The 24,132-nt window shown below is 44.8% G+C and overlaps 2 protein-coding genes and 2 long non-coding RNA genes across 6 annotated transcripts in view; 2 read left to right on the forward strand and 2 right to left on the reverse strand.

Annotated features, from left to right (window-relative positions):
- Positions 1-24,132, forward strand: part of LOC116614704 — a 54,884-nt gene that overhangs the window by 21,952 nt on the left and 8,800 nt on the right. The gene's annotated exons all lie outside the window — the stretch shown is intronic.
- Positions 611-13,045, reverse strand: LOC5507387 (myosin heavy chain kinase C). 2 transcript variants are annotated; one of them, XM_048720855.1, is made up of 7 exons: positions 12,844-13,045; positions 10,519-10,564; positions 7,227-7,399; positions 6,476-6,604; positions 4,430-4,582; positions 1,262-1,351; positions 611-1,148 (listed from the first exon to the last, which is right to left on the reverse strand). In XM_048720855.1, exons 3-7 carry the CDS (start codon positions 7,392-7,394, stop codon positions 933-935), a joined length of 756 nt encoding a protein of 251 aa, XP_048576812.1. In that variant the 5' UTR covers positions 7,395-7,399; positions 10,519-10,564; positions 12,844-13,045; the 3' UTR covers positions 611-932. The 2 variants fall into 2 exon arrangements, with proteins under 2 accessions (XP_048576812.1, XP_048576810.1); XM_048720853.1 differs by lacking the exon at positions 10,519-10,564 and having other exon boundaries at positions 12,844-13,044.
- LOC116614705 lies at positions 13,713-15,985 on the reverse strand. The gene is made up of 3 exons (XR_007306291.1): positions 15,827-15,985; positions 14,890-15,741; positions 13,713-14,404 (listed from the first exon to the last, which is right to left on the reverse strand). It is a non-coding gene; the product is annotated as an uncharacterized LOC116614705 (long non-coding RNA).
- On the forward strand, positions 16,094-17,908 carry LOC125559041. Its single transcript, XR_007306292.1, has 2 exons — positions 16,094-16,333; positions 17,824-17,908. It is a non-coding gene; the product is annotated as an uncharacterized LOC125559041 (long non-coding RNA).

The raw sequence follows: 24,132 nt of genomic DNA on the forward strand, positions 1-24,132 counted from the left end.
ATTCCGTTTCTCGTTCCATTCCATTCCGTTCACTGCTGACGCAGCTCCGTATAGCGTCCGTTTTATTGTTGTCTTTATTTGGTCATAAGAGCCTTAATGTCTTTATAGTCATTCACATAACACATGACAATGAACCGTTTCTCGTCTTAGGTCGTTTTATGGGTCGAGTGGAGGCTTCACCCTTTTTGAAGCTGCGACCTCAGCGATAACTGTCACTCAAGTAACAGACCGCGGCAAAAGAATACACACCGCTCACCTCCAGCCTCGATCTACAAGAACTCCTGTGTCCTAACAAACGAGAGGAGAATGGAGATAAGCATCGCCTTCAGTCCCCATATACTCTGAGTCCCTGTGACATTTTATATAGAGAGGAGAATGGAAACAAGCTAGTAAAGGACAAATCAGAGTTCAGCTTTAACCTCGATCTATTTGGATCCCTGTGCTTTAAAATAGAAAGAATTTGGGACATATATTTTCCATGAATTATCGCTTTTACCTCGATCAACAGGGATAACTGTGTCTTTATAAAAGTGATAACAAGTATTTGTATGTATGTGTAGCCGTGCTGGACAGCGATCTACTGTGTTTACTGTATATAACGAGAGAAATATTAGGCAGCATCTGTGGAACATTTCTTATTAAGATTTTCCTTTTACAACAAATACACTTTGTAATATTAAGATTTTAGTTTCCTTTTACAACAAATACATGTCTTAATAATAAACTAGCGTGATATTTTTTAGTTTAGTGCATTAATCCCCATAGGGTCCGGGGGAGCCATTATCAGTAGGGACGTAGCTGTGCACCCCCACCCCCATCCCCTCAGTTTTATAAATGTCTCTGTATCCCACACTCCAAGTTATTAGAGGTCCTCTAAGGGCCTGATTTTATTTTATTTTTGAGGGGTAAAGGGTGATCAAGAAAAGTGATTTTCAATAAATCACCATCCTGACTCGCTGCAACAGTACGGCGAAGTAGTTGGGAACTGTCCCTCCTTCAAAATCAAAATCAGGATTCGAAGGGTTTGTCCGCGGAAGGCCAAGAGCCTTACACATGCTATTGCAGTGGTGATCTTTCAAGAATATATGGATTCCCATTGGACCAAAGTTTCCTTTTCCATACCGACTCGTAAGTGGGTTAGTATGGATCTGTAATAAAACGAGAATTTTTATTTAAAAAGTTATCTGTTCTTAATAAAATAAAATATCCAGGGACAAGTATTACTCATTCTTTTACTATCTTTAACGTGTTGGACATTTACCTGTGGGTCAGTGTAATCATTGTTTACCCCCTGGATATCGCATACGAGTTCCTGGCCGCCTGTGATGTGATACGTGAAGTGGCTGAAAGCCTAAAAAGGAGCCGAGTGTCAGACTACATGGCTAATAAAGGGGCACTTCTGAGCCTCGTGTTAACTCTAAAAGACGCACAGACGCCTTTTTCCCATACCTGTTTTTTAAGCAATAGATAAGGATGAACCTGCAGAATTGTTTTGGTCATTCCCCCCAAAACCACCACCACCACCTTCACCTTGAGAAGTATGCCCAGTCCTCAGGCCTCCTATCTGCCTGAGATAATATCCATGATGTTACCTCATCAGCCCCTCCCCACTCGGGAAATAGTGCCCAAGGTGGCACATTACCAGGCCCTCCCATCTTGCCCTGGGAAAAAGCATGTTTTTGATCCCACTCCCTTTTGGCTTCATGGAACCCTTCACCCGCCTTGGAATAGTGTCAATACATGGGGTGTTACCCTGGGTGTCATGGAACCCTTCACCCCCCTTGGAATAGTGTCCATACCTTGAAGGTTACCCTGGGTGTTATGGAACTCTTAACTCCCTTTTGGAATAGTGTCCATACCTGGGGTGTTACCTTGGGTGTCATGGAACCCTTTACTCCCCCTTGGAATGGTGTCCATACCTGGGGTGTTACCCTGGGTGTCATGGAACCCTTCACTCCCCCTTGGAATAGTGTCCATACCTGGGGTGTTACCCTGGGTATCATGGAACCCTTCACTCACCCTTGGAATAGTGTCCATACCTGGGGTGTTACCTTGGGTGTCATGGAACCCTTCACTCCGCCTTGGAATAGTGTCCATACCTGGGGTGTTACCCTGGGTGTCATGGAACCCTTCACTCCCTTTTGGAATAGTGTCCATACCTGGGGTGTTACTTTGGGTGTCATGGAACCCTTTACTCCCCCTTGGAATGGTGTCCATACCTGGGGTGTTACCCTGGGTGTCATGGAACCCTTCACCCCCCCTTGGAATGTGTCCATACCTGGGGTGTTACCCTGGGTGTCATGGAACCCTTCACCCCCCCTTTGAATAGTGTCCATACCTGGGGTGTTACCCTGGGTGTCATGGAACCCTTCACTCCCCCATGGAGTAGTGTCCATACCTGGGGTGTTACCCTGGGTGTCATGGAACCCTTCACTCCGCCTTGGAATAGTGTCAATACCTGGGGTGGTACCCTGGGTGTCATTGAACCCTTCACTCCCTCCCCCCTTTGAATAGTGTCCATACCTGGGGTGTTACCTTGTGTGTCACCGAACCCTTCATTCCCCTCCCCCCCCCCCCGTTTGAATAGTGTCATCGAACCCTTCACTCATCCCTTGGAATAGTGTCCGTACCTGGGGTGTTACCCTGGGTGTCATGGAACCCTTCACTCCCCCTTGGAATGGTGTCCATACCTGGGGTGTTACCCTGGGTGTCATGGAACCCTTCACTCCCCCTTGGAATAGTGTCCATACCTGGGGTGTTACCCTGGGTGTCATGGAACCCTTCACTCCCCCTTGGTATAGTGTCCATACCTGGGGTGTTACCTTGGGTGTCATGGAACCCTTCAATCCCCCTTGGAATAGTGTCCATACCTGGGGTGTTACCCTGGGTGTCATAGAACCCTTCACTATCCCTTGGAATAGTGTCCATACCTGAGGTGTTACCCTGGGTGTCATGGAACCCTTCACTCCCCCTTGGAATAGTGTCCATACCTGGGGTGTTACCCTGGGTGTCATGGAACCCTTTACTCCCCCCTTGGAATAGTGTCCATACCTGGGGTGTTACCCTGGGTGTCATGGAACCCTTGACTCCCCCTTGGAATGTGTCCATACCTGGGGTGTTACCCTGGGTGTCATGGAACCCTTTACTCCCCCTTGGAATGGTGTCCATACCTGGGGTGTTACCCTGGGTGTCATGGAACCCTTCACTCCCCCTTGGAATAGTGTCCATACCTGGGGTGTTACCCTGGGTGTCATGGAACCCTTCACTCCCCCATGGAATAGTGTCCATACCTGGGGTGTTACCCTGGGTGTCATGGAAACCTTCACTCCCCCTTGGAATAGTGTCCATACCTGGGGTGTTACCCTGGGTGTCATGGAACCCTTCACTCCCCCTTGGAATAGTGTCCATACCTGGGGTGTTACCCTGGGTGTCATCGAACCCTTCACTCAGCCTTGGAATAGTGTCCATACCTGGGGTGTTACCCTGGGTGTCATGGAACCCTTCACCCCCCCCTTGGAATAGTGTCAATACCTGGGGTGTTACCCTGGGTGCCATGGAACCCTTTACTCCCCCTTGGAATGGTGTCCATACCTGGGGTGTTACCCTGGGTGTCATCGAACCCTTCACTCAGCCTTGGAATAGTGTCAATACCTGGGGTGTAACCCTGGGTGTCATGGAACCCTTTACTCCCCCTTGGAATGGTGTCCATACCTGGGGTGTTACCCTGGGTGTCATCGAACCCTTCACTCAGCCTTGGAATAGTGTCCATACCTGGGGTGTTACCCTGGGTGTCATGGAACCCTTCACCCCCCCTTGGAATAGTGTCAATACCTGGGGTGTTACCCTGGGTGTCATGGAACCCTTCACTCCCCCTTGGAATGGTGTCCATACCTGGGGTGTTACCCTGGGTGTCATGGAACCCTTGACTCCCCCTTGGAATAGTGTCAATACATGGGGTGTTACCCTGGGTGTTATGGAACCCTTCACTCCCCCATGGAATAGTGTCCATACCTGGGGTGTTACCCTGGGTGTCATGAAACCCTTCACTCCCCCTTGGAATAGTGTCCATACCTGGGGTGTTACCTTGGGTGTCATGGAACCCTTCACTCCCTCTTGGAATGGTGTCCATACCTGGGGTGTTACCCTGGGTGTCATGGATCCCTTCACTCCCCCATGGAATAGTGTCCATACCTGGGGTGTTACCCTGGGTGTCAGGGAACCCTTCACGCCCCCTTGGAATGTGTCCATACCTGGAGTGTTACCCTGGGTGTCATGGAACCCTTCACTACCCCTTGGTATAGTGTCCATACCTGGGGTGTTACCCTGGGTGTCATGGAACCCTTCACCCCCCCTTGCAATGTGTCCATACCTGGGGTGTTACCCTGGGTGTCATGGAACCCTTCACTCCCCCTTGGAATAGTGTCCATACCTGGGGTGTTACCCTGGGTGTCATGGGGCGTCCTGCAGGGACGTTTCTGCTATGCTTCACATACGACCCCTCAAGAAAAGGCTCCATGACTGCAAACTCCCCGGCCCATGGCCCTCCATTGAACTCGATCAGAAATGCTTCAACAAATTTGATCTGTTGAACATGTCAAAAAAGGTATTATACATAAAACTTTTTGCAGCTTTGTATCTGGGCTGTGCCCCCTCCCAATATTTAAAAAAATATACGAAAATGACATGTAGGGGCGTGGCTATGCCCCCAAATATTTTCTAAATGTTTCTGTATTGTGCCCCTCCAATATTTTGAGGCCTGCTACGGCACTGTGTATTGAATTATTTATATTCACATGCAGCAGTCCGAGCATTGAAGGTGGAAAAGGTAGTTCAAAAATGCAGTCAATAATCTCTGGTCTCAGTTTATGTTCAGTACAAAATATACTAAAAAAGTCAACTTGTCTCGGGTTCCTTTGAAACAGTACTTGAGCTTTAGCACTCTGGTCTGGCAGAAAAAATGAGAAGCACACAAGATGCAGCAACCAGCACTTTTGATAGCGGCTGGGTTCTGGTTAGCAAGGTCTAACTGTGCTACAAACCTGTTTGGTAGTGGCTGGGTTCTGGTTAGCAAGGTCTAACTGTGCTACAAACCTTTTTGGTAGCGGCTGGGTTCTGGTTAACAAGGTCTTACTGTGATACAACCTTTTTTGGTAGTGGCTGGGTTCTGGTTAACAAGGTCTTACTGTGATACAACCTTTTTTGGTAGTGGCTGGGTTCTGGTTAACAAGGTCTTACTGTGATACAACCTTTTTTGGTAGTGGCTGGGTTCTGGTAAGCAAGGTCTTACTGTGCTACAAACCTTTTTGGTATTAGCTGGATTCTGATATACAGGGCTTCTACTCATGTACTACAAACCTTTTTGGTATTAGCTGGATTCTGATATACAGGGCTTCTACTCATGTACTACAAACCTTTTTGGTAGTGGCTGGATTCTGATATACAGGGCTTCTACTCATGTACTACAAACCTTTTTGGTAGTGGCTGGATTCTGATATACAGGGCTTCTACTCATGTACTACAAACCTTTTTGGTAGTGGCTGGATTCTGATATACAGGGCTTCTACTCATGTACTACAAACCTTTTTGGTATTAGCTGGGTTCTGGTATACAGGGCTTCTACTCATGTACTACAAACCTTTTTGGTAGTGGCTGGATTCTTATATACAGGGCTTCTACTCATGTACTACAAACCTTTTTGGTAGTGGCTGGATTCTGATATACAGGGCTTCTACTCATGTACTACAAACCTTTTTGGTAGTGGCTGGATTCTGATATACAGGGCTTCTACTCATGTACTACAAACCGTTTTGGTAGTGGCTGGATTCTGATATACAGGGTTTCTACTCATGTACTACAAACCTTTTTGGTAGTGGCTGGATTCTGGTATACAGGGCTTCTACTCATGTACTACAAACCTTTTTGGTAGTGGCTGGATTCTGGTATACAGGGCTTCTACTCATGTACTACAAACCTATTTGGTAGTGGCTGGATTCTGATATACAGGGCTTCTACTCATGTACTACAAACCTTTTTGGTAGTGGCTGGATTCTGATATACAGGGCTTCTACTCATGTACTACAAACCTTTTTGGTAGTGGCTGGATTCTTATATACAGGGCTTCTACTCATGTACTACAAACCTTTTTGGTAGTGGCTGGATTCTGATATACAGGGCTTCTACTCATGTACTACAAACCTTTTTGGTAGTGGCTGGATTCTGATATACAGGGCTTCTACTCATGTACTACAAACCTTTTTGGTAGTGGCTGGATTCTGGTATACAGGGTTTCTACTCATGTACTACAAACCTTTTTGGTAGTGGCTGGATTCTGGTATACAGGGTTTCTACTCATGTACTACAAACCTTTTTGGTAGTGGCTGGATTCTGATATACAGGGCTTCTACTCATGTGCTACAAACCTTTTTGGTAGTGGCTGGATTCTGATATACAGGGTTTCTACTCATGTACTACAAACCTTTTTGGTAGTGGCTGGATTCTGGTTATATTGTGAAGCAAGATCCTGACACCTGTGCTGCATACGCACATCATTTTCTGCGTCTGTTCGGTTGTTGTCACCCTGAAGATCCCGCTTTATCACAACTTTCTGATGAAAAATGACCAACGTAATCAACAACAGCATGAGAACACCATCAGCATCATCATCAGAATCACCAAAATAATCATGTTATTGAAAATGGTGTGGAAAATCATAATAATAATCAAACATCCTCATTTATCATCACCACCACCAGGCAATGATGACAATAATTATTATTATAATCATAATCAGTATTTCCATAATCATCATGATCATACTTATATCATTATCGTTATAATCAACAAAATGAAAATATCATCATAAGTATCATTACCATTGTAATCATCATTATCATCATAATCACTATCATCATCATTAGATCATCACCATCCTAATCATCAATAAAGTCTACTATCATCATCATCAACAACAACATAGACATCATCATTACCATCATCATTATTGTCATCATCGTCATTATCATAATCATCAACATAGTTTATTGTCAACATCATCTTCAATAGTCTTTATCATCATCATCATCATCCTTATTATCAACAAGTATTACTTTTTACTATAATTATCACTATCATCATCATTATCATAATCATAATCACCAACAGAGTAATTAATTATCATAATCATCATTATCATCATCACTATCATCACCATCATCCTCATGACAGACCTGGAAGTCTGAGTGCCTGTATCCATGATGCGCCTGTCTCATGCCTCCATTTGCAAACGGACTCAACTCCACAGTGATGATGCTATGACACGGTGTAAATGTGTCAAGACTTTGGTTATACGAGTAGATCTCGACGGCCATTAACTTCCCACTAGACCCTGATGCCATGATCTCTGTGATAGTCGAAAATAAACAGCTTTATTGTAAAACCACGGGTCCTAGGATAGTTTGAGTCCAACACTGATGTCTGTCTTGTTTGTGTTAAACCACGATGGTAGCGATGGGTACCTTAAAATTTCGCAAGTCTCGCAAAAATTTCGCAAAGTCTCGAAATGTCGGCGTTTTTATTCAATAATTTAAATTATGCAGTACATCAAAGTTAACAAACACAATTCCTGGTGTGGATATGGCTGTCAAAGTTGTCAAGAGTCTAATGGTAAATTCTTATGTCCCATCATAGAAGTTCCATTATGAATATCTTTTTTTTTTAATAAGAACAATACTCCCACAAGCTTTGTCATGGATGTAACAGCATTCCAAAGATTCAAAATATATTTAGACTGTTTAGATGCAATACTGTGATTTTTATGTATTGATTTAGTGGCGATTCTCTCCTTCATTGGACCGAATATTCAGAAAAATGTCTGGAAATTAAAATCCAAAAATATATCTCCTTTCATGAATTACATATTGGTGCACCCCACTTTACCATATAGTGGCCTTGTTGTTGGTGGCCTACTCCCAAATGAATGCAATGAAGAAAAAACAGATTGAAAATGCTAACTTCTAATTTCAAACCAAACCCTTTCATTGATCTATGTTTGGGGTAGAGAGGAATCAAAGAATATCAATTGACTAAAAAATAATCGACGGGAGAGGAGATATAAAGTGAATTGACTCAACTTGAAAGGTTTGGTGAAAAAAATATAACAGTAATGAAAATAATTTGATTGAGCATTTCTTGACATTTCCCCTTTCCCATTATCTTAACCCTTTCACCACAACAGGCCTCTAAAGAGGCCATGTCTATGCTATCCAAGCTATGTGAACACAATTCTATTATTGAAAATCTTGCCCTAAAAAACCCTTCCCCTTAATAAAAGTTCCATTAATGTACATTTGTAAAGCTACATTCTGACACGCTTTGTTTTTGCGAAGAACAATGGATGAAACAGGATTTCAAAGATGGAATATAGTGTCAGACACAATTTTAGATAAGATGCAATGCTGAAGATTTAATGTACCATTTTAAGTGGTGATTTTCCATCCCCATGGGAACTAATATCTACAAATATACATCCAGTAATGCATTATATTTTGGTGTTTTGAGAAACCCTGGATCTAACTATTCCAATGAAATAAATCTAAACATCTAAAATAAATGTAATGGGCAAGAGACTTGGAAAGAAAATCCTAAAGAGAAAATATAAGTGAAAGTAATAAATGAAAATTTCTAATTTAAAAATCAAATCTGTTCATTAATTTATTTTTGGCGTAGAGGGGAAATAGCAAAGAGCATCAATTGCATAAAAATAGTCAACAGGGAGAAGAAAAAGGAAGAAATATGACTCTTCCTTAAATGTTTGAAAAGAAAATATAATAACAATAATGTGATAATTATATTCAGTACTTTTCTAAAATATCCCCTTTCCCATTATCTTTAGGTTGATAGAAAACTGTTTTCTTTACAGATTTATTATTTAAAAAGCAAAAGTTTGTTTTTAGTTTTATATTATATAAGTATCTTGTTCTAAAAAAACCTATGAGTGTGTACTGCTGAATCACATAGTAATGAACTAGTCATTTACGCCCCCTCCCTTATGGTCCCGCAGAAGTCAGGGGTTAATGTGGGGTTTTAGACCACTTTTTAACCAGAATATGTCAAGAGGGGTGGTGGTATTGACTGTTTTTGACTCTTAACTTGGAAACAGGCTTTTATTAAAGTTTAATCCCCCACCCTTCTCTGGGACCATGGGTGTGGGGGTATCAAATGACTAGTGAATAAGAACATCCTACTGTTCTCTTCAAGACATGATTTTTAATTCTCATGTCTTCCAGTCTTTAGCATTCATATTGGCCCTCAGGTAGTTCCTGTTTCATAAGAGAGTGAAAACAATTATTTATTATTTCTTTCAAAACAATCTTTTTATCAAGCCATTTATAATCTAACTAATTTTCCACAACTATTTGAAAAAAAAATAAACACATGAGATGCAAGATGCAGACAATAACAACAATACATATTGACAATAGGTTTTTTTTATCCTCGGTAAGGAAAATTTCTCTTGTAAGTTGAAAAAGCTGCTGTATCTTCTAAGGATATGTATCTTCTTAGGACTAAGAGCACAGGATATAAAGACAAGAAAGGTCTTCTTTAGCAATATTTGACAAATGCAACACGATATTGGTTAGCCTTTATGAAATATCTCAACACAATCAATCTGCCCTGAAGAAGTCTTATTAAAGACGAATTCCAGTTTTTGTTGTATTGTATTTTATTCAACACAATCAAGAATATAGATAAAACGAAGAATGTCAAAACAAAACCTGTTATGCTCAAATAATTTGATTACTAAGTTAGGTACTCGCATTCTCAAAGCATACAAAAAGGACAACAAAAAGCCTAATAACTGTCATATCCTCAATAGACAATACAAATCGTCGTCCGAAACTCACCTTGCGTTGTTTTTTTTTTTGTTTTGTTTTTTTGGTCGCTTTCTTGTGGTTCTGTTCGCTTTTTAATGTGAACTGTTACTTGCTTAAATTTACTAGCTAAAACCAGATAAATCTTGGCGTGAATGAATGTTAGTAGATCTCCTCTAGTTGACTTTATCCTTAGGTCACAAAATTTGAGGCAAAATAAATAATCATCGCATAATCGACAAGAACTTTTTTCCTTGCTCCGTGCTTGTATTTAGCCGCCATTTCGGGGCCGAGTGGGGCCTGGGAGTCGCGTGCTGGCTGGCTGGCGAGTGACACAACAGGGTACCCGCGCGATGACCACAAAAACCAAGTCGCATACCTATACCCTATTTCTATGCCTATGGGGCTACGCGCGCGGCCTGCGGCCGCGCTTGGCTCCGCTAAAATTTTGTTATTATCCGTGAACATTACTCTTTAAGATGAGGCACAATTTAGAAAATGAAAACAAATAAAACGCTCAAAATATAATTTTATTCACGTCCTAGAGATTTTATGCTAATGAGTGAGCATGATTTTTATTGTAAATTTCCTCTCATAAATCATTGTGGTAAAACACCGAGGGAGCGGGTAGAAAAACAGCGAGAGATACCTCTTAAGGTTCTTTGAAGCTTGAAAAATCACTTTTGGTACTCCGCCTGAAGAAAGAAAATGCCATTTATGATAGTGTAGTCTGTTCCTTTTGTGAAAGTTGTTTTTTACCAGCTTTAAAGCAAAGCGATTCAATCAAATCAAAATGTAAACATATGACTAATGATTAAAATTAACCGAAAAAAATACTTTGTAAATAGGTTCTCTATGACAAGAGCCATATGACCCATAGTACCTTTTCCGGTTAAAAAAGCGGTTAAAAATCGAGATAGGGCCTTGGTTAAAAACTAATTTATACCCCGCACGCAGTGCATGTTCAGTGCTCCAAAATGGTTAGTGAGAAAAAAGATAGAAGACCCATTTTTAAATATGGTTGCAAATCAGACAGCCTTGGTTACACTGTATGCTAGATCAAAGGTAAACCCCCGTGATCCAACTGAGAGGTAATCAATGACAACTAATTTTGAATAGAAGCTTTAAACGACCAGAAAGGCGTAATGAGCCATTAAAATTGTCGTGTGTTGTTGTGAACAATATGCGATTTATTTAAGTGAAGGAAAGAACCAAATACGACCGATCTTCAAGATTTCTGAGAAATTTCTAAGATCATGTGGATGATTTACGAAGTTTGGCGATCAGCTTAGAAACTTTGAGTAAAACAGCCTTCTAACTCGAACCCCCAAATTCACTTTTCGGTCGCATTTTTTGAAGCTCTTTTCAGAAGCTCTCTTCCACCATATCAATATTTTTAGTGCGTTTCCTGAAAAAAAAAATCTAAAGAATTCGGCTAGAAAAGTTGTTCACGCTAAATTTTAAAATGTTACAAAGATGTGCTCAAGTACAGGCTTGGGTTTATTATCATTGAGCTAAGTAGAAGGCTTTATAAGTTATCTCATCCCTGTGAAACGATGACTTAAAATGGCGTCGCATGGAATCGAGGACGCCGGACAGTGGCTTATGCAAATGAGCATCTGTTCCGTAGACTGTTACGCAAGTCCGAAGTCTCGTTTTTTCCCAAATTTAAGGGTCTCGGAGCCTCGCTTTTTTTTTACCACAGTCTCGGAGTCTCGGATTTTTAAACGCGATGTCAGGGTCTCGAATTTTTATGAAACGCGATCTGTTTTATGTTATCACCATGTTACGGATTTCCTCTTCTTTTTCGTAGTGTATCAAGAATATATTGTAACTTACTAAATCTTTTTTCAGCTAATGTTTATATGCTCGAAAAGAAAAACAAAGCTCGGGCTCGGTTGTTAACAGACCAGAATACAGAAAAGCTCGGGCTCGGATTCCGAAATATGACATGAGGTATGAGTCTTCGGGCTCGGATTCTGACGGGTCTCGGCACCTCGGCAAGTCTCCGATTTACCCATCGTTACCCCTGAGTATAGTTTTGTATTTTGATGGTTTTCTGGTCGTTAACGGAGCTGGTCTCTTACGAGAGCTTGCTCTCATAAGCGACCACTGGGCGTCAAAAACTTGAACAATAGGTGTTGATCGCTTACGGGAGCTTATTTAAAATGCTGGAATCTAAAAGTTACCGTGATAATAACAACGCTGTAATATTTTGGTTTATTGCTTGATTTTAAAACTAGGTATTTGACTTATCATGAGAGTGAGTTGTTTTATTTAATAGCAATTTATTCTACGCAAAGTAGCTCGTTATGCTCGTTTATATCGACGACTTAAGCTTTTCTTCATGAGAATATCTTCTGCTTCTACGACGATCGCATGGCGTCTTTTGTTAGCCGATTTCTAAAGCGTGCAACAAACAAGTGGATGGCTATTGTAACTAGAAAAAGGATAAATCATGGAGCTGCTGGCAATGGACTAGAGATTCCTTGCATTTATAAATTTTCTGGAGACAAAGAAATGTCAATCCCATGGTTGAAATTGGGGTTAAGAAAATTGTAATTATGAAATTCTTTACTGGTTGCCCACATGGTTGCCTACTACGCTTTATATGTAATTTTAGCATGCATTGGATATGATGTATATCAGGTGTTGACTGATGTTGTAAAGCCAAAAATCATTGTGGTCGCTTACGAGAGCTTAAAAATAAAAGAAAATCTCAGTTGGTGGTTTGAAATTGTGGTCGTTAACGGAGCTGGTCGCACCGACAAGTTGGTCGCTTACGAGAGCTTAGAATTACAGAGTTTGTTTGACAATTCAATCGGTGATTCGTGATGGTGGTCGGTATCGGAGCTGGTCGCTTACGAGAGCGGTCGCTCAGAGTGCTTCAACTGTATATAAGATATCGCCCAAGAGCAAGGAGCTACAAAAATGCTTTTAGTTGCAAAATGCGCATAATTCAGGCATTGAATACCTTGTAAATACTTCTTTGTCCTTCTATATGCTTGGGATATGCTTCCTTCTTGAAAGACAATTTCTTTCTTCTATAAAGGCGAGAAAATGTTCGTGAATCTTCTACTCTGAATTGAACGGCAGCGCTGAAGAGCTGGTCGAGAGAGTTCCTGCGAGTAGAAGATGACTTCGCAGAAAGAAGGGGAACCTTTTGCTAATTACTAATGCTCGTTATAATCTAATTCCAGGAAAGTGGGGGCTTTTTTGCTCGCCAGGGGTCAAGAAGGGAACTTTCCCTTAGATAAAAACAAATACTCACAATCTAGAACAAAGATATTATCAGAAAAAAAATTAGATTTCCGAAAGAATAGGGACAGAAGACTGAATATTCACAGTAGCACGAAGGCGGAGAGTCGAGGACGGCGAACACGCGAGATTTCTAGCACAAGGGCGATAAACATGCGATCGACCGGAAATCAGTATCGGCCACGACAAGTGACACATAGGAAGGTCATTTTATGACCTTTCGCCAAATAGTTCGGTTGGGTGTATTCTTGATAAATGTCAAAATTACACCTATCGACTCTCTCTCATTTCCCAGAAAAACCGGAAGAATTGACACTATGTTGATAAGCATATCATTTCAAGAAAACGTTTCAGGCTAAAACTTTGGCCGCAATTTCCAGCTTCCCAGGCCGCTTCAATAAAAAAGTGTGTCACAACAAGATTTTCACATCACACAATTAGCATTTGTTGTAGCGGTCTGATCTGAGTTCTGTATACCCATAGGGTCCCTTCTATTATCCTCCATGTCTCAAAATTATCCTTTGCTGGTCATGGAAGACGGGAGGGTTAAGTATCAGGCTACCGGACATCACAAAACAACAGCACTACCATCATTTCGCCGATTTTATTGATAACAAAAGATGAACACTCGACTGATGTGATAGTTCTTTATGCACGCGGGCTCCCTTTTGCAGTAATTTTAGTTTTTATATGTCTAACTACTTTTTATATCTAATTACTATTTCTAGTCTTAATAATCACGACTGCTTCCACTTTTAATTATTTTCTTAATAATTCTCTATTAATCCATAGTTGTTGTGTAATTGTGTAATCTACACAATCAAAAAGTATTTTTAAGTGATTTTGTTTCTAGTCGTGGCGACTAAAATATACGACGCAGACCACTGGTCTGGCCAAAAACCTAAACCGGCGCAGACCACTGGTCTGGCCAAAAACCTAAACCGACGCAGACCACCCTAGGGGGGCCACCGGGGGGAGTTATAGTTGTCTCTCGGTATCACCTCTTGTACTGTCTCTCCACTTCATCGACTAACTGCTTCACCCAGTCAGCACCTGCTCTATTGAGATGTGCAACCCCGATTGCCATAGCGTGCGCGAAGCCTTCAAGATCAGCGTACAAAAAGTGGACATTTTTGTGTGGACCGTCCCGATCCCCACAGTCAAATTTCCAGTTCACTATCTCCGCGTCATGTGACCCGCCACATGACAGTCGACCTTTCTCGCAAACGTACATGGTGTAGCCGTCAGCGGAGCAAACCCAGTCCAAGCACCTTTCACTGTTACAAAAAAAAAAATTAATAAGATAGGTTGAGAAATGGGGGGGGGGGGGGGGGGGGTGCTGTGAGTCCTAGATTTACTGCATATTTGACTTTTACACCAACTCCAAAGAATTTCAACTTGAAATGCCAAAGCCACCCCCCCCCCCCCTCTCACCCTCAAAGAATTTCCGGTCCATTTGAGGATACAAAGAAATGTCTGGTGCAAATCAAAACAATGACGTCCTAATAATGTGTAGGTTTTCGGTATCTCCAATATTCGAAAGTTCGATATGTTATTCAAACTTTTAAAGTAAAAGTATGACATAAATCCAGGGACAATGTCCAAAAGAAATCAGGATAGTTTGGTATTACTTCTTATAAAAGCTTATATAATTTTGGTCTATGTTTTTGTCCACCCAAAGTTTTGAAATTGAAAAAAAAAATCGTAGACAAACAAGAAGCCAAAAGCTCGTATTGAACACTCTGTAATTCATTAACCGTACCTGTTTGGGCAGCCTTTGATGGGACAAGGCATTTTTAGCTGATACCAAGTCACGCTATTCCCCATTCTTGTAAATTCTTGTGAACTTTTAGCTGAACAGTGGATCGAATACTTCTCCGAGCGGCAAACGATAGTTTAATCTGCACTCCTGGTCAAAACGCCACTTCCAAGAATTGATTTCAACTTTGATTGACAGGAGTGTATTGTACTATTGAATGTCTAATAGATCGAACGCTGATTGGCGGTGCGAACAGGGAAATTTCCTCATTATTTTGCTCTTCGTGCGAAGGGAAAGTACCTGTTCTTTGCTTTTTTCAAGTCTTCATATCTCACGGAAAGATAATAGTATTTTGGATGCATTTTTCAAAAATCATCTTATGAAGCATACAACCGGTGTGAGCATTATTGAAACCTAACGCTCAGTCAAATTAATAATATTCTTGATTGTTCGACTCGCCGTCAAAAATAAGAAGAAACGACTTTCATGAACAACACATTTTACTACATTCACAATCCGATTGATAAACTTTATAATGTCATAAGACTGAGAATAGAGTCTGGATGCTAAGGCTTGTATTGTCTTTCAACCTCCACCACCAGTTTCGTGACCCAAGCCGCCCCTGCTTCTGACAAATGCGCGACTCCAATGGCCATAGCGTGTGCAAAGCCCTCGAAGTCCGCGTATAAATAGTGTTCGTTACGATGTGGCCCTATACGGTCTCCGCAGTCGAACTTCCACTTCACAATTTGGTCCTCGTGAGGACTAAAACAGCGCGAGCACCTCAAACGACCTTGCTCGCAAACTTGCATTGTTGTCTTGTCAGTTGCACAGACCCAGTTAATCATCTTGGCGCTGTTAAATAAGGGTAATGAAGCATTTAAGCCCTCGAAGCTTCGTTATAGGAAATTAGAAACTATTGAACTAAAGTTCTACTTACTTGTTTGGGCAGTCAGATATCGGGCAAGGAATCCTTAAAGTAAACCAAGTCATAGCTGAGAACTGAGAGTCAAACAAGGTAGTGCAGTTGGCTAATGAATGAATCAAAGAGTTACATATAACACAATCAAATAAAATGCAAAATATGCAAATTTGAGCGTAAACAAACAAGGGAAAATTCCCTTGACCTTTCGAATTGCCCTTCCAATTTCCCGGAAATTCAGGATGGTTTAGCTTTAAAAAACTCAACCTAGACTAGTAGAGCTTTCTTGGCATTCCAAAGGCTAGATAAATTGATTTAGCAGTTTATAATATATATATAGTGAATAATATATTTTGAGTGAGTGACTTTTCGGGGAAATGTTTTTCAAAATTACATTCACGTGCGTGACGTCACAGGGAGTCCCCTAGCCTCCGACCAATAGGCTGAGCTCTATTTTTATAACAAGACAGAAAGAGCGCGTCGTAGTCTCGCATTTGCACACATTCGTGAACCAAGACTGACACGGTAAGTTATAAGGAAATATTCTCTAGTTTATAGCCAAACTCGTTGTTGCGCGACCTCCCACAATCGAAAATTCCTTTCTTTGTCTGGGAATAGCGCGTAGACTAGTCAATCAAAGGAAACTATCAAAACCAGACAAACTTCCCCCAAAGCTTGTGTTTGACTACGCGCTATTCCCAAACGAGACAAGGATTTTGGATATTCCGAGGTCGCGCAACAACGAATTTGGCTATAATGCAGTTTTTCAGCCTAAGCATCGTCTGAAAAGTTTGTATATTGGCTTTTATTAGTGACACGCTTCAAAAGGCCCCAAAGCCGAGATATTTCTAAAAGTCTTATAATGAAACGCCCTCTGTCATATCGTAATGCGTAAAATTTACAAAACTTGGCTTTATGTGTGGGTCAGTTTTGGGTTTTTCCAAAACAAGAGGAAAAAAAGGACAACATTTGCAATTGTATTAGAGAGCTTGGACGTAATATTTGCCGTTGTTGTTGTTTTTTTTTTCTATTTTATTTCTTGGAATTATGAATTGATTCTAGAGTTTTTGTTTACTAATCCTTAATAATTTAATGATAACGTCCAGATAATTTTATCGAATAAAGCCAGAATGAATACACTCTCTTTTTTTATAAGAACGTCTAATTTTCAGTTGAGGCTGAGCCGTTCTTATTTTTGGGACATTTTAAGGTTGAATATTCTTAACGATGTTCTTAAATTTTAGTGTTTATAAGAATATAGTATCCAATGAATTTCTATGAAGATAATTACACTAATGATCAATATCAATAATAAGGTTGTTACTATGAGCACGATTTGATTCTATTTTTGGAAGGCATCAGGACTAAAAAAGAAAAAAAAACTGCTATCTGATCCTCGGCATGTTTTTAGCATGTTCTTAGAAAAAAGGTTCTAATAAAAAAGGGTGTAAACAGTCATAACCTGAACATTTGTTCACTTTGGGGGGTGGGGGAGGGGGTGTCAAACCCTAGTGATGCTCCATTACAGATCACCCTTCACAGACATGGGTACGGACAAGATCGACGCGCGCTACAAGAGGGGAGTAGGAGTGGGAGGGGGTATTTTATCGTATACACTTTTGTTGTCATTGCAAACTGCAAATGTTGCAATCTCCTTCCCAGGGCCCACGTTCCTTTGTGGCACAAAAATATGTGGGCTCTGGAAACGAGATTGCAAGTGTTGAAGGGAAAATGGAAGTTCTACGACCGAAAGGTCTAATTTTGTTTCATGAAGGAAAATATGGACCATACAATAATAATCCACCCGAAAGGCTTAGATGTCTGGTTTTGACATCGCTGGAGTTAATTCATAACCTTCAAGTTTGCAAATAATTAGTACTTATAAACACTATTCGATCTTTTAATTTTTTTTCTTTAGCAAAGCTGGAACAAAGAGGAACATCTCTTTGTAAACATAACTGTGCGTACAGGCGTAGACTACTAGAAAATCTAACCAAAACTTGGTTTTGTACCAGAATGTCTAGGAACTACTCGCGCTCCCACTCACGGGAACACTATCCTCCAAGTCAGCACTCAAGTCACAAGTCATCATCAAATAAACATTCAAGAAGAGGAAGAATGGACGACCCAAGAGATAGAGGTAATGAGAGATCGACATTTGGATGTTTTTTTAAATTATTCAAACAATAAAAATACGTTTAACCCTTTCACTCCTTGGCACTTTTGAGCAAAATTGTAAGAAAAACAGACTAAAAACAGAAACCTCCCCCCTATCTCAAGTCCAACGCTATCTGTTGAGCCATAAGCTACCGCTGACCCAAGACGGTATGCCTTGAAGTTTCCAACAATGCACTGCGGTGCCTTTTCTTTCTAGCGACAGCACTGCTACAACCTGTTGCTTACAACAGTTTTGCTTGTAATTTGCTTAAAGATTACAGCTTTTTCACATCTGGAGAGTGCCTTAGGACACCATAAAGTCCATTTGGGCATTATAAATGCTGTGCTTATGGATGTTTGCACGCTGAGGTTGATTCAATGGGATAATTCCTTGTTTGGGCTTCACCAAGTGAGAAAGGAATTTTCTAGTGAATGGCCTTTTACTCTTCAATGTGGACCATCTTTGCTACCCAACCTTATTCAAAAATTTTTTTTTTATTCTGGGTTCCTTGGACCTGGAAATGTTTTGTCTGGCTTTGGGGCAAAGAGACTGTTATGATTCTGGGGGAGGAGTTTTCCCGCCTCTCTGTCAAGGTGTTTCCATGACTCCCATGATGCAGTGCAGGTATGCAATTTAGCTTAAAGATGGTGACTCGCTTCTAATGGAGGTTTTAGCATTGATTATTGTGGCTGATGGCTTTAAATTTGGACCTGACAGAGCGCAATAAAGGTATCTATTTGTGACTTGATCTGAAGGCAAACTGTACCGATCGGGACAAGACGGATGGGCTATCGACAGGGCGTTTACAGACGAGACTGGATATGATCCTCAATGGCTCCCTGATGACCACCCAGCCTACCAAGAGTACACCGAAGCTACGCACTCGATGGGCGGTGCAGTAGGGTATCGCTTCAAGAAGTGGACCCAAAGAGAGAACATCAGGCCAACGCCTCTTAAATACAGGGACGTCTGGCGAGCGGCGCAGGTTGAGTCCAAAGTGTGGAATAGCAAGGAAAACTTAGGGGCGCAGCCTCATGCGCACATCGACATGCGTGCGGCGTACCTAGGATGCGAGGACAGCGTCTTCGGCGGCGCCTCGGACGCCATTGATTTGGTACGAAAATACGGCTTCCCTACGAACGTGTATCGAATCGCGGATGTTGCGGGACGGCCATTGAGCGAGGTTCTTCAACTGACCGGGGCCATTCAGCTGACCGAGTGGGGGTTCTCTGAGGCCTGCCACCCCTACACTTCCGGAAGGGTAGGGCAGCACTTGGAACAAAACGAGGGCTGGATCACCACGCCAGAGCTCAAGGACCATGGCAAGTGCGCTCGCCATGGCGACGAGTCCTCGATCGTAGTCCGCGACCGTGAAGACGCCGCGTATCTGACAAACCTCCTTGCGGACACAGACCACTTAATTAACTTCGAGCATGCCGACTGGGCTCATCTGATCCAATACAAAGACGGTGTCCGGCGCTCACAATAGTACCATATCAGGGCCTTCGTCTTGGCGTACACAAACATAGCGTTGCGACGCATGTTGAGGCGGATCCCTCGCGAAGACGTCCTCCGAGTGTGCACAGATGCCATATACGCAAAGGCGGTGCCCAGTGGTGTTAAGCTCGAGGAGCGCAATCCGAGGTATGGAGAGTGGCGCCACAAGAAGCCTGGGTACGAGTGGCGACCCGAGGCGGCTTGGGGTCCGAAGAGGTCGGGGTGCTTGGCTAGGGAGCCAAGCACTGCGCCGAGTCTGCCGTGCGATCTAGTGGCCGCAACCTCTGCAAGGATGTATCTAGCCGGCCAGGGAGGATCGGGGAAGACCAAGTGGGCGGTGAGCATGTTCCGCGGCCGCAAAGTTGCGGTGCTCACCCCCGAGAACGACCTCGCCCACGACCATCGCAACAACCCCTCCTCCAGGCTCCACGACATAAAGGGCCGGATTTGGTGTCAGCCAGATTCCCAACAGCTTGAGGTGTTTCGAGAGGAGTGGGGTGGTGTGGCGTTCGACGCGGCGATCGAGCAGGCCCACCCAAGCGATATGTGGGTGTGCTCGACCAACAAGATGGGGGCCCTTGTTCAGCAGTGATTGGTAGAGCACCACAGGAAAAACTACTCCCGATTGCCAGCAACCATCCGCTTTGACCCGGACCCTAGCGTCGCGCATCGTTATCGCAAGCAAGGGCGGCCGGTGCCCGTGCCAGGCAAAAGGGGTGAAAAGGTCGACGCGTACAAAGGCACTGTGGTCGAGGTCTCTCTCGGCGTGGTCCTTAACGGGCTTTCCCTCGAGTGGAAATACGCGGGCTGGGGGACAGTCCACCGGGTTCAGGGCAAGACTATCCAGACTCCAAGGCGTCTGTTTATCATAGACTACAGCTTAGAGGGCTGGATCACGAATGCTGTATACACCGGCACCCGCAAGCGGCTCGCCGACCAGATAGTCCGCGTGATCCCCCCCCCCCCCGATGACACCCCCGGTGCCTTGGTTCCCACACGACTGCAGGCTACACCCAGTGAAGAGCTCATTATATCGCGAATCAAGCGATACGCTATAGACGACAGGCAAAAGGGTCGCACAAAGTACACGGGACCGCACCACGTTCTGACGGTAGACCACGTACTCGGCATGATTGCTGACGCGGAAAAGAAGTGCACGCTCTGTGGCACTCAGCTTCTGCTTCAGGGGTACACCAAGAGTCACCCCCAATACTCCAGTATCGACCGGCGGGACGACAGTCAGGGTCACTACAAGTGGAATGTCAGACTCACGTGCAAAGCTGCAATAGAAGGCACAAGCGCTGATCACGCTAGCGTGACGCTAGGGTGACGCTAGCGCGACCAGCAGATTTTTTAGATCGCGCTAGCGTCACGCTACGCAACTGCGAACGCGTGAAGCCGTGCTTAGAGTACGCCGTGTAATACAACACTGGCTGTCCGGGCTCCATGACCCTCTTTAGTATTGGGTACGCCTTGCTTGTTCACCACGGGTCCGTCGCTCGCCGTCGGCCCTTGTCCTGATGTACACCCCCGTTCCGACCTCTAAGGGGACCTCTAAGGGAGGCTTTTCGGCTTCGAGAGGCACGCGCCTCAGTTTTATGGCGTCCTTAGGCGCAAAGCCAGTCATGCGAGTCTTCGTTGCGTTTTTGTCCGAGATGACGATTGGCAAAGCAGTAACCCACTCGCGGTTTGTCTTGCCGGATGCAAGCTCCTTCGAGTACTGTGCACGAAATAGGCGCTGTGCCAGCCAGCGATGGAAAGACTCGGCGAAAGCTTGGCTCCTGTGGTGCCCTGGTTCAGCCCGTCGGACCTCCACCCCGTGGTCTGTTAGGAGCTTTGTAGTAGCACCCTTGAATTCCGTGCCGTCATCAACCATGAGGACTTTAGGCCATGTGAGAGGTCCCTCTGCATAGATGCCAACGAGTTCGCGGGAGACGACGGCCGCGCTCTTAGTCCTCAGTGGGCGGGCGGCTTTATATCGTGGAGCAACGTCAACGACAGTCAGGGCATACTTGTACCCGCGGTCGGTTGGCAAGAATAGCAGGTCCGACTGATGGATACGGTTTGGTATCTGCTCCGAGAAGTGGGCGTAGGTAGTCGGAGGAGAGGGTGTCTGTGTGTAACCTCCGACGGGCTGCAAGCTTACCCACTTGCGCACTCGATCTATGGAGGCTGAGCCCTTGGGAAGTTTGGCATGCAGAGCGATCACTCACTGGAAGCCACCTCTGGTGTAGTATATAGGACGAAGGAACGCATCGAGTTCTTCGTCGGACATGCGCTTGCCGTTCCGGCGTGTATCGCGATGCATCGCAATGCGTTGCAACGCATGTATCAGTCCCCAACAGGCGTTTGCCGCATCGACTCCAGGGATTGTTTCGGCCGGGTCTGGTTGTAGAGTTTGAGCGCTTAGTCGGTGTCGGTGAAGTTCTGCTTTGCGAGGGACCCTCTCTCGCTACTTTGAGCTTGCCAATCGAGGATTTTTTGTCGCCGCTGTTGGTAGCGTCCATAGTCTTGTTGGTATTTCTCTAGGGCCTTGTTGTGCCTCTCCTTCTCGGCTAAGGCGGGGCTCTCATCGTTCGACAGGAACTTTGCGAGGTAGTTGCCGCCAACGAACGCAGTCGCGTTTAGGACGGCGCCGCCAACCAAAATCGCGATAGAGGCCATGTTTGTGCGAAGCACACTTCACGTGCTGTGTGTATGTATACGTGTACGTATACGCATGTGCAAAGCACGCACGAGTCTAATACGCGGCCTACGCACGCCACAGTACACTACTACATGGGCTGGTCTTTCTGGTCCTCAAGGTAACCCTTCAAAGCGACAGCACCTGCAACGGCGGCAGTCATTTTTGCGTAGTTCATGGCGTTCGCGGAGGGGTCTTTGGTGAAGTCCTCGCGTAAGACCTTGCGCCCAACCCAGCCGATACCGGCGACGAGGCCGGTTATGACTGCGGCGTCGGTGATGGTCTTTGTAATCTTGCTCTGCTGCGTCGTCGACATTACACGCGTATATGCACGGACGTGCGGATATAGGTGGGGCCCTCGTGTCTAAATGTCTGCTTACTCCATGGATAACAGCCGAGATTTGCATTGTCCGGGAGCGCGAAGCGCTGTAGCCGGAACGCGATCCTTGGTCTGCTGTGCAGCCGCCAGCGGCGGCCTTGCGGGCGGAGTCACGTCGTCGGTACCTTCGGTAGCATGCGGATCGGTAGCTCGCTGGTTAACAGCTGGTGTGCGAGTGAACTCGGCAGCTAGCTCCCGCCTACGTGTGTAGAGGCCGAACAATGACACTAGAAGACCAGCGACACCGATAACCGAGCTAGCCGACCAAGCAGAGTTGGTTTCCGGGGCTGTGTGTGCCGAAGGCGTGCCGAAGGCATAGTCGGCGCGCAAGCCCTCGCGTCCCTGCGGCTCGCTCGGCCCCGGGGCCACCGGCTACTGCACGACACGAAGTGTCTCTTTCTCCACTCTGTTAATTCGGTTCCACATTGCCAAGAGCCTTCCGGCTTCAACTCGCCCAGGATGTTTAGGTCGGGTCGCGGGTGGTTCGGGGCTCGTGATTCTCTCCGCCAACGCCGAAGGCGTACGTGCAGCAGGTTCACGAGCAGCTTGTTCCGCAGCTTGTTTGTCAGGTTCCGTTGACGTTCCGGCAGGCTTGGCACTAGTACTTCCTTGAGGTTCCTCCATTTGTGTTGACACGCGGTGTCAACTACTTGGTACCAAGTGGTAGAAGAAGTGGCAAACTTTCAAATGAACGTCTGCTCTGGAGTGGCAGACTCGCCACTGTGCGTTTGCCGTTCCGGCAGGCAAACCACTGGTGAGTCCGCGGCTGCTACCTCGTGTTGACACCGCGTGTCAGCGCTTGCCGTTCCGGCGGTGTTCACATGACGTGCTATGTGTAACGCCCCGGCGGCTAAGGCCATCAAACGACCGCAGCGTAGAGACAGGCTTCCGCACAATGTGCGGAGGTCGTTGTTGATGATGTAGTCGGACACTAGGTCATTGTGAAGATCGACAACACTGTCTATCGGCAGCGCCATGCCTACTAGTTTGGTCGTAAGCTTCAGAAAGCTGTCTGCCAGGGCGTCTGTAGTCCGGCTGGCTAGAGCGGTCTCGTATCGCCTCTCGTACCTCCTCACCTCCTCGGCGCTCATGCGCTTGACGTCGTCGTGAGTCAGGGCCTTGCCTACCATTTCTCTCGGCTTCCCCGAGGCTACGAGAATCGCGAGTTTCTCCCTCGAGTCTGCTATCTCAGTTTGCTCACCTCCGGTTGCCGTTCCGGCAGGATGCGTCGAGCAGTCCAACGACTCGACGGCCGGGAGGCCAAGGGCGCCCCCCCTCCAGAAGACTCTCAAAGTATTCGTCGCTCATCATGCCCTAGGGCGGTGGTTACCGTTCAACTAGGGCGATGGTATAAGGGTGACGCAAGCAAAACTCTAACTTCGAGAACTTTTTCGTCTTGAGGGCCTTCATGCACTCTTTCATCTTCTCTTCTGAGAGCTCCGCGCCGTAGTCATGCAGGATAGCTTTCATGTCCGCCTTGCTCGGGGTATAGAAGACCACCAGGGCCGCGATGTTCTCGCGGAACGGCTTCGTGATGCTGGTGAGCTGCTGCGTGATCACCCACAGTTGACGAGCTAGTCAGAGCGCCTCTTTACGTCTTTCGAGGC

Source organism: Nematostella vectensis, chromosome 13 (assembly GCF_932526225.1).
Source record: "Nematostella vectensis chromosome 13, jaNemVect1.1, whole genome shotgun sequence".
Classification (NCBI taxonomy): Eukaryota; Metazoa; Cnidaria; class Anthozoa; order Actiniaria; family Edwardsiidae; genus Nematostella; species Nematostella vectensis.